At 41.1% G+C, this 16672-nt stretch overlaps 1 protein-coding gene across 1 annotated transcript; it reads right to left on the bottom strand.

The window, feature by feature from the left end:
• Positions 1 to 2386: 2386 nt before the first annotated feature.
• On the bottom strand, positions 2387 to 4814 carry LOC147625404 (putative ADP-ribosylation factor GTPase-activating protein AGD6). Its single transcript, XM_086818742.1, has 4 exons — positions 4691 to 4814; positions 3505 to 4401; positions 3303 to 3392; positions 2387 to 3116 (listed from the first exon to the last, which is right to left on the bottom strand). The coding sequence occupies exons 2-4, from the start codon at positions 4384 to 4386 to the stop codon at positions 2757 to 2759; spliced, it is 1332 nt and encodes a 443-aa protein (XP_086674868.1). The 5' UTR covers positions 4387 to 4401; positions 4691 to 4814; the 3' UTR covers positions 2387 to 2756.
• Positions 4815 to 16672: the final 11858 nt, after the last annotated feature.

The raw sequence follows: 16672 nt of genomic DNA, 5'->3' as shown, positions 1-16672 counted from the left end.
ACAATGTTTGCATACGTGGTTGTTCTACCATTCTTTTGGATAACCCATTCTTGTCCACGGCCAACCCCTCAAATGCCATACTTTGTCATTAAAAAGACCCTCATTTTTTCTAAACCAAAGTAAAAAAACCTTGAAGAAAGCTGGCATAAGAAAACCAATGTAGGTTGGTATGTCTCATCATCACAACGAACCCTATCTACTATGTTCCTTTTGTTTATGGGCCCAAAGCCCTATGCAAAACCTCGTCAACTAAAGAGGGTTGCCACAAAAGCTTCATGACCTTGATTCTCCCAATACTGAGATGACATGTAAATGAAGAAATAAAAAACAAGAGTCGAAGAAAGGAAGGAGTTGGAGTTTTCACAGGGGAGAACACACGAGAACACTTTCATAGCTCATCCACGACACATGCATTATTCACAAGGGCTTTTCCCCTTTTTTTACAAACAGATCTTCCATACTAAAGCACTCTCACAATAGCTAGCACCTGCACCTAATGATAGCCATCTAGGTACATATCTGGATGGGGTGGCCACGGTGGGCGAAAGCTTGGTCCATGGTACGACCCATCGCCTGGATCCTTTTCAAACCTGCAGGAACCTCTCATGATCTTCAAAGAAAACAACTCTTTCTGGTCTCCATTGGTGCGTTTACCTCTTCTTTGACTACATTCACTATCTCACAACAAGAACCTCACCACCAAAGTGCAACGAGCAACAATGAAACACCCTAGTCTCTAGTTTCGCCATGAGATCAAGGAATTATACCTTGCCGTACAAAACCACCATCAGTCATTGCCAGTCAAATGAAGGTGGTCTTGGCAGCCCTCTTTCCTTGTATAAGCCCAACCGACTCGCAAACCCGGAGAAGAATCCTCGCATCAAGCGTTTTTTCACCCACTTTACACTACATGCAACCCCGGCCCATGATATAAGAAGGTGCTTTGCCGTATTACCCGTGCAACGAAAATCCAATTAAAGATGGTACATAAAGTGGCCTTACCCTGAGCATAATGTAAAGTACAAAAGCCACAAAACTTTGTACATATACTTGCTTAAGGTTAGAACTAGTAACCCAAGACTATTTTTAAGTTATGATCAACGAAGTGTATTTATATATGTCATTTTTTTTGTATTGGACAATATACATTCATTTCCTTGCAATAGAGTACTTGTGACCTGCTTTCCCTCTTCCCTACTCTCTTGATTGCTTATATTGTGTTGGATTCTTGCATGCTAGATGATTACTTGGTTAAATAGGTTTGATAGTAGGCTTCTCCCTCTCATTAGCTTCTTCTCCATCCACCTTTTGTGTGGAAGAACCATCGTGAATGCTATCACCTTTCGTGCCACCTCCCAAGAAAAGAGAGCTCTTCCTTCACCCATATAGCCATAGAGCATTTCGTTGTGACAATGGAGTGAGAACACGATGGACAAGCTAGCACACCCGCATCAAGAAGTTGCTCAAAGGCAAAACCAAACTACGTTTGCTTGAACATAGGCTAAGGTAAGCTCGACTTGAACACACACACACACACACACACACAAGGGATCAATAGATCCACATTGAAAATTGTGCTAGAGCAAAGCTCCAAACTTGTAAGAAAACTTCAACAAAATTGTCAAGTCGTAAGCTCATTGTAGTAAAATTATACACACGCTAAAAGTCTTGTTATTTCTTAAACAAGATGCCTTCCGTTTTTTTTGAGCCTAGAGGCTACCTTGCAAAAAAGTAGGTTCTTCTTTTTTTGGAATTAATGGTGACTCTTTTTACTTTTTTCTTCCTTTCAAGTCACCAATAAACGATCAAGAAAGCCCACAAGTGATGGGAAATTGCGCGTGTGCGTGTGCATGTGCGTGTGTGTGTGTGTGTGTGTGTGTGCATGTGCGTGCGTGTGTGTGTGTGTGTGTGAGAGAGAGAGAGAGAAAGGACCATTCACCTTTGGAGGTAACATAGCTGCAGCATCAAGAAGCCCCTACCAATAAGCTTCAAAAAATGCATTGGCTACTCCTAATCACTTTTCATGTTTTATTCAGGATAAAGATGGGCAGCCAACGCCAATGAAGTGATAGCTCAAGCGGTGAAGTTGTTTGCCTAGAACCAAAAGGTCTTGGGTTCAAAAACCCCCTTGGTGCTTCCTTGGCGGAATCGCCTACGGGTGTATAAATAAGCGCCTATAGGCAGTGAAATTTGGTAACTATGGGAGGATCTTGGGCCAAAGGCCAGTTGAAAAAAAAAAGAAAAAAAGAAAGATGAGCAGCCAACAATGTGATGTGTGCACCTAAATTGCTGAAAGTAACTGAGATGACTATGGGCAGCCTGAAGAAGTTGCATTCACCCAAAAAAAAAACCTCGAACACTAAGAAATGTGAAAAGAGAAGTTAACTTTTGCAAACCAGGGCAAGGCACAGGGCAGCCCTCTTGACTGATTTTAAAAAAAAGTGCTGTTCAATACAATTGCAATCACTGTAAAATCAAGTTCCTAAAAATTAAGATCTCCTAACAAGCCAAGTAGCCACTGTCACGAAGTAGACCGTTGAGAGAAAAAGACCAGCATTATGGTCTTCAAGGAAAATTTATTTTTAAAAACCCTTTTGTGGAGCTCCAACTCTTTGTGTTGGGCCACACTTAAGGAAAAAATCAGAAATCCCTTTTTGTTTTGATAAAAAAGTCATCATCTCCGTCATCCCTGGCATCCCATCCAGCCCAAACATTTCCACCAGTCCCAGACTCTCCAAACGACCTAGTTGAGGGTCTCATGGCCTGTCCTTGGAATACATATCAGAGTTCCTACTGTTCCAACTACCGGGAGAATCACCCCAATCATCCCACCGGTTGTTAAAGCCACTATTACTGTTCTCCGTTCGCATCCAAGCACTATCACTTCTCATCTCTCGATAATCTCCTCCATTCAAGTCGTTACCCGCATAGCCATTATCTCTGCCATGGTTTTGCTGATAACCTGCACCATTGCTGGTATATTCTTCCACCTTCTGGGATGCCAGAGCCATCACTCCCTTCATTATACCCCAGGTCTTCTGACCAATCTCTGACGTCTTTGCTGTAACAATAGAGACAGTTTCATTCACCTTTTGGTCATAGCCACCTTCTCGATACTGATCAACAAAGGCAAGGCATACAGCTTAGATTTGCTAGCATACGAAGACGCAGGGAGGAAAGAAACTAGATGTCTTACATAAATTTTGGAGAGAAAAATGTTTATAAAAGTCTCACTTTTTTTTTTTGGTGGGAAGTGTCTTGAAAATATTTAAAACACAAGCAAGAAGACCCATCTTACAAACCTTAGTAGAGATGTCTCTTGATCCTGCTTGCACAGCACCTGCTGCCGTCTGCACAGCGGAAGCAGCCACAACAGATAACTGGCCCAACCCCTGACCAGACAAACATCAATAACGAATAGTTCTGTCTTTACTTCACATAGAAAGCTTTGAAACCATTAGCATTGTAGCATCCTCAATCTATAAAGCCAAGTTGAGATTATACCTTAGAAACCAAAGACACAGAGTCCTTCAGCATATCCCCACTGCCATCATTGGGGCCTCTACTCACAGGCGGCCGACTGCCAGCTGATCCAAACCCAACGTACTTTCCTCCTTGAGAAGGAGGGAGACCCTCGGGGCGCTGAGAGTTCTCAAACTGCTTCCGGGTAAAAAAAGCCTCCTTGTTTGTGGCTGAGGCTTCCAACTGAGCCCGGCTGTAAATGTCCCCATTGGAGTGAGAACGAGCAGGCCCCCCGGAGCTGCCTTCTATAAAAGAGTCTGCAGACTGGTTCCGCCTGATACCTTTGGCTTCATCTTTTCTTCCCCAGTCATCCCACGAAGAGGATCCAAAGCCACCGTAACTGTCCTCTCCGTAGCTTTGTCTGTTTGAATTGCTCGGTCCTGACTTTCTATAGCCATGTGACCCACTGTAGCTATGGCTACCTCCATTGCTTTGGGTCTCCCCGTATAAGGAGCTAGACCTTTTTAGGGACTCCTTCACTACCGCAGGATCTCTCCATGGCCGCCTTTCTGCAAGGGCTTGAATTCTGTCCCGGTAAATACCTGCGGCCTTGGAATTATATTTGGTCACAGTATCTGTTTCTTTTGGAATACCATACTCAGAGAGAAAGTTATTCCAGGCCGCGTTGCCCCCAGCTTCCATCTTCTTCAATTGGATTTCTGACCAGGCATCCATGGACACGGATCGCACAAAACTGATGTGTACACCAAGACCCCTATGCTTTCCTGAGCATTCCAAGCACATGAAGATACCATAGCTCACTGATGCCCAGTGAGGGTTTTTCTGAGAGCAATCTACGCAGGTTTTGTTGGCAATCTGCGATTGCAAACTACGGAGCCTGGCAGCTGCAACTACCGAGGCCATTTGCTAACTATGAATCTGCAAAATCAAAGCATGTAGTTCGGAAAAACAAAATCAAAAGCCTAACTAGAACAGAAAATGATTCAAAAGCTAAAAGGAATTGGAAGATAGATTAAAAACCCTAAAGTAAAACAGACGATCAGAAAAAATCAAAACCGTATAATTAAAGCCCTAGCCTTAACACTGGTAAAATGATCAAATACCAGATGGAAATCAAAACCCTAACTACAACCAGACGCTACTAAGTAATCTTACCCTAATCCTAACGCAAACCCAAAAAAAACTGACAGAGATTCTGAGAGCACACCCGGCCGAATGGCAGATCGAACAGAGAGCCTAGCGTTGTTTAGGCCAATTCTGCCAAGATTTCGAATGGCGACAGCAACAAGCAGACCGAAATACAATGTGACAATTAAGGAAGATGGTGGAGAGACAATAAAAAAAAAAAACTCTATATAAATATGAAAATGGACCGGCCGACTGTTCCCATTACTCGGACATAGACCTAACACGTGTCATTTGAAACTAACCCTAAAGGTTTTGTATTTGAGAGAGTTCACATAAAGCTGTTCATGCGGCCGGTTCGATTCTTCATTGAGACTCCCGTTGCCAAATCTTGTCGCTTTTATGTAGGGCCGAGTTTACTTTGCGCTCGTCCGGATTGACTATGCGAAGGTTATAACAGTTTGCTAATGTCCGAAGTCTTCGGTTCGAGTTTACCTCTAGTCCGAGTTTACTTTTCGTGATGCTCAAGGAAATCGAAAGGTGGCCATGCCACGTTAACCATTGATCCCATGGGGAGGACTCTGACTCGGCGGTGGTGGCCCGTGCTTGACACTCTTTGGGTTTCTCTTATGAAGGGTCTACCTAGGATGTAGTCATAAGAATTGGGCTACTGAGAAAAGATCATTACCACAAAAAAGTGGCAGAAGCTTAGGCCAAAGGTCTTAATTCTCAGATTTTGCAAAGTCCCATGGGTTTTGTTGTGGCTCTATCAAACAAGCTTTACTATTATACTAGTAGTCTCAAGTGGAGGTTGCCTCCATTTCTCCGAGCACTACCTAGTAATGATGTTGGCTCCAACCCTCCCTCCCCCCAATCTAGGATGGTTGTGACTTGATTGTTTATATATTTTACTGAAAGGATTACATTCATGTCATCACTCTCAAAGTAGTGGCCTAATTTATTCATCGACACTTTGGAAAATCTTGGTGAATTTCCTCTTCCTTAGCGGGTTACATTCATAACATCACTCTCAAAGTAGTGGCCTAATTTATTCATCGACACTTTGGAAAATCTTGGTGAACTGCCTCTTCCTTAGTGGGTTCATCATCATTAAACTCCTCTAAGAGGAGTCTTGAGGTGGTGGTTGTTCCTCCATACTCACCCTTAGTCTATCATCCAATCAATCCTTGAGGTCCTTCCAAAGGCTTGGGATTCCTTGCAACAAGGAGCCAATAAAAATCTAGACTTGGCAGGAAAGGAAGGCCATGAGTCCTGCTATGTCTCTTGGGGTAGTTCCATTATCACTTACATAGCTATCGGGGCTCGTAATGGTATATGGAATATGTATAGGCCCCTTTGAGTGTGGAATCCTTCTATAGTCTCCTAGGATCGTGAATGGCTTCAAAGCTTTTTTCCTCTTCACCTAATCCTTGTTTCGAGTCTCCTTGTTTTGTGGAATAATGGACTAGTATTTTGCCCAGTCTTTTCTTGAGCAAAGTGAAACTGACATCTACATTGGCATCCACTCTAATAATGAGAAACAACATGTCCATTTGTGCTTGGCATCCCCTTACCAACTCTTGGGCTACTTCTGGCTTGCTCATTTTCTCAATAGTACTGGGGTATTCTGCCGGCTTTTTAGGTAGGTTGCTAGGATCTATGACCAGTACTTCTTGGTCTATGGTGAGCTGAGGATTCAATTCTTCCTTAGAAGAGGATGAAGAGATGTTGGTAGCTGTGTGTATCCTTGCATGAACACTATTGAACTGTCATGCAGTCTTCTCCTTGTCCTATCTTCTTGGACCTTCGTCTTCTAGTTCATGGGTGACTCTAGCATGTTTTGAGACTTTGTTGGTGTGGGTAGAACTCAGGCTGATCTTTCTGTCCTTTGAGAGTACAAGAAGGTGAAGCTTTTCTTGCTTCATGTGCGGTGGCTCTTTTCCTATTTTACATTCTAGTCATAACATTGAGAAGAACCGTTTTGCAGTAGCCCATCCTTGATGCTTGGCAAGTTAATGATTATACTTGGCTTAAATTCTTGGGTTGGATGCTCTTAAGGGGAAATCCTTGTGTTGTCAATACCACAACCAGTGTGCAGAGTGGCATTAATGGCTGTGGGTTTAGTGGTGGCGTGGCTACTATAACCTTCTTGATGGGACACTTTGCCACACCCAAGGAGGTTCCTTGTAGTGATAGCACTGTAGTGGTATACGGACGGGATCCCTGATGTTGATGTCTCTCCCTCTATTGGATTGCATAGCGACTATATAGATAGGGTCACCATCTTGAACGTAGTGACTTAGGGTTTGACTTAGGAGACTCTGGGCTGCTAGGGTTCTAGCTAGATGTCAGGAAATGTTGTGGAGGCTAAGCTATGGAGCTAAACCCAAGCCCAAGTACACCTAGCAAAGAAAGCTACTCAAAACTAACAACTCTCCTCAACTCCCAAAACCAAGCCCAACAAGAAAAGGACCTATGGCTGGAGTGTGCCAGTATGTTCAACTGTCTGGAATGTGCAATGCATTGTTGTCTAAATATCCCTTCCATTGATATGGTCAATGTTTATACACAAGACATGTGTGTATTAAATAGAGATAATCATCTTCACAAGACACAATCAAGACAAAATGTGTATATCAATGCTAATATATTTATGTCACCACATATAATCATCTTCACAAGACACAATCAAGACAAAATGTGTATATCAATGCTAATATATTTATGTCGCCACATATAAAATTATTTTCATCACACACTTTGACAATAAATAATCTTGTTTGAATGTGTTTATGAGAGTGTTGCGATTTATAAACAATGGTATTGAACTAAAAAAATATCTTATCTCTAGCTTTCTTGGTCAACTTGAAGGTTCGCAAGCTCTTTCTCCTTTCATTGAGTGGTGTTGAATTCATTTGTTGTCGTCGTGGTTGTTGCCATTCTTGAGTGTGTGTATCCTCTCGATGCTCAAGGCACAAAATCAATAGAATTACACAAATTTTAGTAGGATGTGGCCTTTTTTAAAAAAGGAGAGGACTCCTCACAAATTTCCACATGTTGTGGGATTTATCCAGCACATAGAGTGGAAGCCCATGTGTGTTTAGGGTATATTTACCATATTGAACATACTTCACATTCATCAAGTATTGAGAGAGAGAGAGAGAGAGAGAGAGAGAGAGAGAGAGAGTTACTCATCACGCCAGTGGCTACGTGTTGTTTCTTGCTCGCATGGTGCCCAATGCTTCTTGCCCGCCGTCTATTTTGTTGTGGTGTTGCCTTGACCTGGCTATGGTTGTGGGCGTCATTTGGTTGCACCTATTGTTGTGTTATCATGGCCACGTTGGCTGTGGCTCTCAACGCACATGCGGTTTTGTGGTGGCCGCTTCTGGGCTGGAATGTATGCACCCCCTTCTTTTTGTTGTCTTCCCCCCGCGCCTTCTCATCTTTTGTTCCCCCACCGTCTATTCTACGCGGCGACCCACCTCAAAGGGTGTACAAAAAAAGACCCTTTTCGTGCTTTTTTCAAGAATGTATCCCTCTTTCTTTGGCCAAAGTTCTTTTCTTTTCCCAATGTGGCTTAATACTTTAAGCTTGCGCGCGTACCGACTCATTATAATGGTCTTCATCATTATCTATAAAAAACCTCTGACTTGCATAGGCCACTCCACCTCCTCCTTGTTGTGCAGGGTGTAGCCTCTCCCAGCCTATCAAAAGTTATGCCCTCTCTCTGATTATCATCCCCTATCAGCGCTTGGTGAGATGACCACCCTTTTAGTCACTGGTTGACGTTTCATGCACAAAAGGATGCATTCTTTGTAAAGCCACCTTTTAGCCTTCAAAAATTGAGGTTGGTGTGCAATTCATTTATTTTCCTTTCCTCTTTGTCATGCTTCAAGGTTAAAGCCTTCATAGATCAACAAGTAATCTCTCTCTTTGGACCATATATGTAGCATTATTTTCATGCCCTTAAGAACTTAATGTTGGTACTTTCACACTCGAACCTGTTCTCTGTTTTCTTCATTAGCATCCTTGTCTTCTTTCATTCGAGTCTACACAACATTTTTCCTTTGGCCAAGATCAAGTGTGAGCATTAGTGTGAAATAAATATTATGCGAGACGCACATAACGGTAGTAAATGGACACATGCGGACATAAAACACATACATGCATGCAATGCTCACACAATAACATGCTCCCGAGGATCCAAAACAATGCAATAGTAGATAGTGTCCCCTTCTATTCCCTTTACATATTTATTTCAAGGTCATGCGGTTTTGTGGTGGCCGCTTCTGGGCTGGAATGTATGCACCCCCTTCTTTTTGTTGTCTTCCCCCCGTGCCTTCTCATCTTTTGTTCCCCCACCGTCTATTCTACGCGGCGACCCACCTCAAAGGGTGTACAAAAAAAGACCCTTTTCGTGCTTTTTTCAAGAATGTATCCCTCTTTCTTTGGCCAAAGTTCTTTTCTTTTCCCAATGTGGCTTAATACTTTAAGCTTGCGCGCGTACCGACTCATTATAATGGTCTTCATCATTATCTATAAAAAACCTCTGACTTGCATAGGCCACTCCACCTCCTCCTTGTTGTGTAGGGTGTAGCCTCCTATCAAAAGCTATGCCCTCTCTCTGATTATCATCCCCTATTAGCGCTTGGTGAGATGACCACCCTTTTAGTCACTGGTTGACATTTCATGCACAAAAGGATGCATTCTTTGTAAAGCCACCTTTTAGCCTTCAAAAATTGAGGTTGGTGTGCAATTCATTTATTTTCCTTTCCTCTTTGTCATGCTTCAAGGTTAAAGCCTTCATAGATCAACAAGTAATCTCTCTCTTTGGACCATATATGTAGCATTATTTTCATGCCCTTAAGAACTTAATGTTGGTACTTTCACACTCGAACCTGTTCTCTGTTTTCTTCATTAGCATCCTTGTCTTCTTTCATTCGAGTCTACACAACATTTTTCCTTTGGCCAAGATCAAGTGTGAGCATTAGTGTGAAATAAATATTATGCGAGACGCACATAACGGTAGTAAATGGACACATGCGGACATAAAACACATACATGCATGCAATGCTCACACAATAACATGCTCCCGAGGATCCAAAACAATGCAATAGTAGATAGTGTCCCCTTCTATTCCCTTTACATATTTATTTCAAGGTCATGCGGTTTTGTGGTGGCCGCTTCTGGGCTGGAATGTATGCACCCCCTTCTTTTTGTTGTCTTCCCCCCGTGCCTTCTCATCTTTTGTTCCCCCACCGTCTATTCTACGCGGCGACCCACCTCAAAGGGTGTACAAAAAAAGACCCTTTTCGTGCTTTTTTCAAGAATGTATCCCTCTTTCTTTGGCCAAAGTTCTTTTCTTTTCCCAATGTGGCTTAATACTTTAAGCTTGCGCGCGTACCGACTCATTATAATGGTCTTCATCATTATCTATAAAAAACCTCTGACTTGCATAGGCCACTCCACCTCCTCCTTGTTGTGCAGGGTGTAGCCTCTCCCAGCCTATCAAAAGTTATGCCCTCTCTCTGATTATCATCCCCTATCAGCGCTTGGTGAGATGACCACCCTTTTAGTCACTGGTTGACGTTTCATGCACAAAAGGATGCATTCTTTGTAAAGCCACCTTTTAGCCTTCAAAAATTGAGGTTGGTGTGCAATTCATTTATTTTCCTTTCCTCTTTGTCATGCTTCAAGGTTAAAGCCTTCATAGATCAACAAGTAATCTCTCTCTTTGGACCATATATGTAGCATTATTTTCATGCCCTTAAGAACTTAATGTTGGTACTTTCACACTCGAACCTGTTCTCTGTTTTCTTCATTAGCATCCTTGTCTTCTTTCATTCGAGTCTACACAACATTTTTCCTTTGGCCAAGATCAAGTGTGAGCATTAGTGTGAAATAAATATTATGCGAGACGCACATAACGGTAGTAAATGGACACATGCGGACATAAAACACATACATGCATGCAATGCTCACACAATAACATGCTCCCGAGGATCCAAAACAATGCAATAGTAGATAGTGTCCCCTTCTATTCCCTTTACATATTTATTTCAAGGTCATGCGGTTTTGTGGTGGCCGCTTCTGGGCTGGAATGTATGCACCCCCTTCTTTTTGTTGTCTTCCCCCCGTGCCTTCTCATCTTTTGTTCCCCCACCGTCTATTCTACACGGCGACCCACCTCAAAGGGTGTACAAAAAAAGACCCTTTTCGTGCTTTTTTCAAGAATGTATCCCTCTTTCTTTGGCCAAAGTTCTTTTCTTTTCCCAATGTGGCTTAATACTTTAAGCTTGCGCGCGTACCGACTCATTATAATGGTCTTCATCATTATCTATAAAAAACCTCTGACTTGCATAGGCCACTCCACCTCCTCCTTGTTGTGCAGGGTGTAGCCTCCTATCAAAAGCTATGCCCTCTCTCTGATTATCATCCCCTATTAGCGCTTGGTGAGATGACCACCCTTTTAGTCACTGGTTGACATTTCATGCACAAAAGGATGCATTCTTTGTAAAGCCACCTTTTAGCCTTCAAAAATTGAGGTTGGTGTGCAATTCATTTATTTTCCTTTCCTCTTTGTCATGTTTCAAGGTTAAAGCCTTCATAGATCAACAAGTAATCTCACTCTTTGGACCATATATGTAGCATTATTTTCATGCCCTTAAGAACTTAATGTTAGTACTTTCACACTCGAATCTGTTATCTCTTTTCTTCATTAGCATCCTTGTCTTCTTTCATTCGAGTCTACACAACATTTTTCCTTTGGCCAAGATCAAGTGTGAGCATTAGTGTGAAATAAATATTATGCGAGACGCACATAACGGTAGTAAATGGACACATGCGGACATAAAACACATACATGCATGCAATGCTCACACAATAACATGCTCCCGAGGATCCAAAACAATGCAATAGTAGATAGTGTCCCCTTCTATTCCCTTTACCTATTTATTTCAAGGTCAGTTGGTTCATGGGGGTTTACCTTGAGAATGTGTTAGGACCTTAAGACACTTGGAGAAGGAAACTCCAATTTCTCAACACAAAAATTAGAGCATAACATATACTTGCACAAATTGAAATCATAAACCTTAATAAACCAAATAAACCTTAATATACTTGCACAAATTGAAAGCATAAACCTTAATATACTTGCACAAATTTAAAGCATAAACGTTAATAAACCAAATAAAATAGACAAGAGAGACATGGAGAATAGAGTAGAGGTCACCGTTGACATAAGAGTGGGTTGAAGATCCCTTGGGATGAGTGTGGTCCTCGTACCCCTCACCCATATTTATATGTATTAGAAAAAACGTTTACTTTCTAAAAAGATAATTCCAAAAACAAAGCACAAGTGCTTTTGATTTTATGAGCATTCAAGCTCTACAAAAATATAACAAGCATTGATATAAAGTCTTGGGCCTACCAAAAGTATAAAATACTATTTGGTATGTACAAAGGTATGAGACCTTAGCCTTACAAAAAATATAGATGTCTAAATATGAAACCATAAAAGATATTCACATGTTTTCCAAAATATCCCATAGTGGTCTAACACATGTTCCACCTGTGATTAACACATAATCTGCCACTCAATCATTGCCTTCATCCAAAATAGTATTAGTCAGTGCCCATAGCTTATTAATCACATTAATGCTAACCATATCATACCAGCGCACACAACTAATTCAACACATTAATGCTAACCATATCATACCAGCGCACACAACTAATTCAACACATTAATCCTAGTAGACATCACACATTGATTATGCAATTCTTCTATGTAATGGGTTTAGCAATTTGGAGATTAGGAGGTTGAAGCTCTTGCCATGGTGATTGTATCCATACGGCTCTTGATCTTTGAGAGATAAGAAATGTGGTTTTGCAAGAAGAGGGGTGGTTTTGGTTTGAGCAAAGGTGGTTTTGAAAAAGGTGATATTGAACTCTAGCCCTTGATTTTGTTCTTGATCCAATGGCTCATAAAATTCCCATAAACCATGCCACCTTTGCCCAAAGATTTTTATGGATGAAACCATAAAAGGTGTTCACATGTCTTCCAAAATATCCCATAGTGGTCCAATACATATTCTACTTGTGATTAATACATAATCTACTACTCAATCATTGCCTTCATCTAAAATAATATTAGTCAGTGCACATAACTAATTAAATAAATTAATATTGACCATATCATACTAGCACACATAGCTGATTAAACACATTAATCTTGGTAGACATTATATCAACACACACAACTTGATTAAACACATTAATCCTAGTATATGATATAAATAAAAGGCACATCCAAATAAAATATCCCAAAGTAAAACAATGGGAGTCCCCATAGAGGTTACAGAATGGGTGGTTGTGGCAGCACTGGAGGCAGTAGAGGTAACTCCAAAACTCTTAGCACTCCTCTTTAAGTCACATACTACCCAAGGTGAGTTGCATGAGCAAGCATCATGGGCCTTGCTAGTGGAGAAAATAAAGCTAGGTGATGGAGTAGGTGGAGCTCGCGACTATTGCTGCCTCTGAGGTTGATTCTTGTAGCAATGGGCAATATCCTAGTTTCCTACCCTCCTTCAATATAGCTTAAAGTTTTTATGTTTTTATAAGTACAAGGTGTTTTGCAAGGTTTAATCAAGGATTCCTTCCACAAATCTTCCATTAGTTGTTCCTTAGAGAATTTATTATTGTCAGCACATCGAGAGTGGAGATATCTCACTTTATTGATGTAGTCTCTGATTGATTCTTTCTCTTGTTGATTGACATGATAGAGTTGATCGAATGGGTTTCATTAGGTTCCATGACAAGAACACCCGATTATAAAAGTAGTCTTGAGGGCATTAAAATCAGCCTTGTCTTCTGGTTTCAATGATCAAAACCATTGTATTGCCTTCCTCTCCATGGTGAGACCAAAGGCACTCACCCTTACTAGGTCATCTGGCCGATCACATGTGTCGCACATTTGATCAAATGCTTCCAAGTGTGTAATGGGATCTCCTATCCCATTGAAATTTGGAATTAGCTTTGTGATTTATATTGGTTTGATCATATTTTAATGTTTAGGGTTTGGATCCCCACACTATAGTATAGTAGTAGAGCAACAGTTGGTGTTGGAGTTGCTATTGCTACTCCTCCATATTTGTTCTGCTATCCTCAAGATATCTTCAATGTTTAGTGTAACAAAGGTGGAGGTTATGATAATGGCTGCGTGACGAAGGATAGTAAGGGTACTAGTAGGTAGGTGGCATCATGGCATATGTATTGTACTTTTACCCTTGAGGCAAGTTGGGGTACTACTACAGAGAGTAGCCATGTAAGGCGGGATCATATAATGGGGTGTATGCTTCTCCCAATGCTGGATCTATTCCAGAGGTTCCTGCTCCTTGATGTAGGGTTCCTACAACTTACTATTGTTAGTTAAGGCTATAACTTGGATCTAGTAGCCCGGTTGTTTATGGTAGTCCTAATAGAGAAATTAAACCTTGGTCCTCCTACTGCACTGCTTATACAGTGGTCTAATGCTACAAAGCTCGAAGATGTGGTAGAGGCCTCTAAGCGCGGTTTTGAACACTCCAAGATTCATGTTTTGAGAGCTTGCTCAACCAAAAGCTATTGATGCAACCATCACTATCCCTTTATGGCCACACCACTCAGAGGGATTACTCCCTTACCTATAGGATTGGCACTTTTAGTTCATGAGGTTAGGGTCCATATCGGGAATAGATAGCTCCATGTTTGGCCTTTCTAGCCAGTGGTCTCTTACTTAATGGGTGGTTTGATGATTGTTTATGTTGTTAAGATGAATCCAGTAGACAGAAAATTCAAGGCTAAGAAACCAGAGTGGTTAACTGAGTATGACGATGTCTTTGACTCCCACTTGTTGTGGTTGGATCTCCTATGATAATGTCTCTTATCATGTCTATAAAACTCCTTTAAGTGGTTCTAGGGAGTCAGGTATTCCAACTTCTTGGTCCTTATGAGGCTCTGAAGTGATAGGCTCCTAGTAATAGGCCTCGCTCAAGCTAGCATCTTTACTATCACCTTGAATACTCAGTCACTAGGGTGGCTTTGCTCTTGTAAGGTCCCAACAAGGATCGTGAAGCATGTAATGATTCTTGTTGATAGAAGGTGCTCTTGATTCTACGTCATTTGAGGAACTCTCTTTTAGTAGGGGATTAGGTCCAAAAAAACCTTCCTAATCTTGTGTACATGAAAGGGTGATCAGCTTAGAGCACACCCTTTACTGACACAAGTCACGTGGTGGGCCTCAAAATTTCTGGATTTAGTTGGGTTTTTTTTAAAGATTTTTAGTCTTTGTTAGACTTCATGAATGTGTGTTCATGAGTTGAGAACGTGCAAACTCACTTGGGTACATGCGTGGCCAGGTGAGTTGGGAACATGCATGTCCACAACCTTGTTGTACTTACCAATGTTGTGCGTTCATAAGTGTGGGAATGTGCATGGGGATCTATAAATGTGTGTGGCCCAATAAAGGTAGGAATGCTCTTCGGTAGGTGACTATTTGACTTGAGAACATGTATATATAAGTTTGATAGGTCTACCACTCATAATGGTGAAAGTTTGGCCCACATGATGGTTCAATTTTTAGTAGTTTTTATCATTATGGTCATTAATGAATGAAATATTTTCTAATCTTTCCTTCATGATAATATTATGCATATTTTCTCTATCAGATGTAGGAATGTATTCTCGCATGTGAACGTGTGTTCATTGGGCTCATACGTAGGCAAGTTTTCACAGTTTTGGCCAAAAACTCTAGATTTTTCCCTCTAATTCCTACTTAATTTTGCATATTTTTAGGTTTTTTGATTCGATAGGATGCTTTAGCTTTCCTATCTAATGATATTCTCAATGCAACCTAATGGAGTTTCTACAAGGATTAATGTTGAGATTAATGCCTAAAATGAACCAAAACTCAAAAATTTAACAAATGCAAGGAAAATGAAGCTTGAATCAAGGAAAAAGGAAAAGAACACTTACTTGTAATCATGCAACTTGAGCTTCAAAGGTTTCTCCATGCTCCATTGCACCAAGTTAAGTAACTAAACCAAAAAAACAAAGGCTTAATAATAAAGCCTTAACAAAAGGCTTACAAAGGCCTTGGAAGCTTTAAGAAAAAGCTTACAAAATCCCTATGCTCAAGGCTAAGAAAGCCTTTTTTTAAATAAAAAGTCTTGAAAAAAAGCTTTTAAATTAATGAAGAGCTTGCATCTAAACCCATTTAGAGCATGCTGTTTCTAGGGTGACATTTTCTCTCTCTTTTTCATTTTTGAATACAAAGTATTGCACATGTTGCATGCACCTCTCCCCCCCACAAATACACACACATAGAAAAACACAAATACATATAATCAAACACTCAAACTTCTTTCACTCTCTCTCTCTCTCACACACACACACACACACAAATTGTAAAGGTGATTCTCTCTCTCTCTCTCTCTCTCTCTCTCTCCTTAACACACACACACACACACATGCGACTTGCTTGCATTCTCTCCTTAATACACACACACACACACATGCCACTTGCTTGCATTCTCTCCTTAACACATGCATATTCTTGCTCTCCTAAACCCATACACACACACACTCGCTTGCTTGCTTTCTCTCCTATATACACATACACTAAAACATAGGCATGCACTCGCTTGCTTTCTCTCATATACACACATAGACACACACATACACTAAAACACACTCACACATGCACAGATGCACACACACACACACACACACACACACACACACACACACACACACACACACACATTCACACACATACACTAAACACACACACACACACTAAACACGCACAAATGAACACACATTAAAACACACTAAACGTACACTAAAACACATGCACATAGACACACATGCTAAACACATACACACTCATGCGCGCGCGCGCGCGCACACACACACACACACACACACACACACACACACACACACAAAACAAGTTGACACCTCTCTCCTTGAATTTTAACTCATTTGTAATGTTGTATGTTGTATGTTGTAGAATGGCTTCATC

Source organism: Cibotium barometz, chromosome 24 (genome assembly GCF_041138505.1).
Source record: "Cibotium barometz isolate CiBa-2024 chromosome 24, ASM4113850v1, whole genome shotgun sequence".
NCBI lineage: Eukaryota > Viridiplantae > Streptophyta > Polypodiopsida > Cyatheales > Cibotiaceae > Cibotium > Cibotium barometz.
This window is presented reverse-complemented; position numbering and strand designations above follow the sequence as displayed.

Bases quoted from the DNA above. Each gene is read 5' to 3' on its own strand.
- LOC147625404 (XM_086818742.1), bottom strand. From the start codon at position 4,386: ATGGCCTCGGTAGTTGCAGCTGCCAGGCTCCGTAGTTTGCAATCGCAG. The intron at 3,393-3,504 runs GTATAATCTCAA...TTGTCTGGTCAG, and splicing joins CTGTGTCTTTGGTTTCTAAG to GGGTTGGGCCAGTTATCTGT. The intron at 3,117-3,302 runs GTTTGTAAGATG...TTTGTTGATCAG, and splicing joins CAAGAGACATCTCTACTAAG to TATCGAGAAGGTGGCTATGA.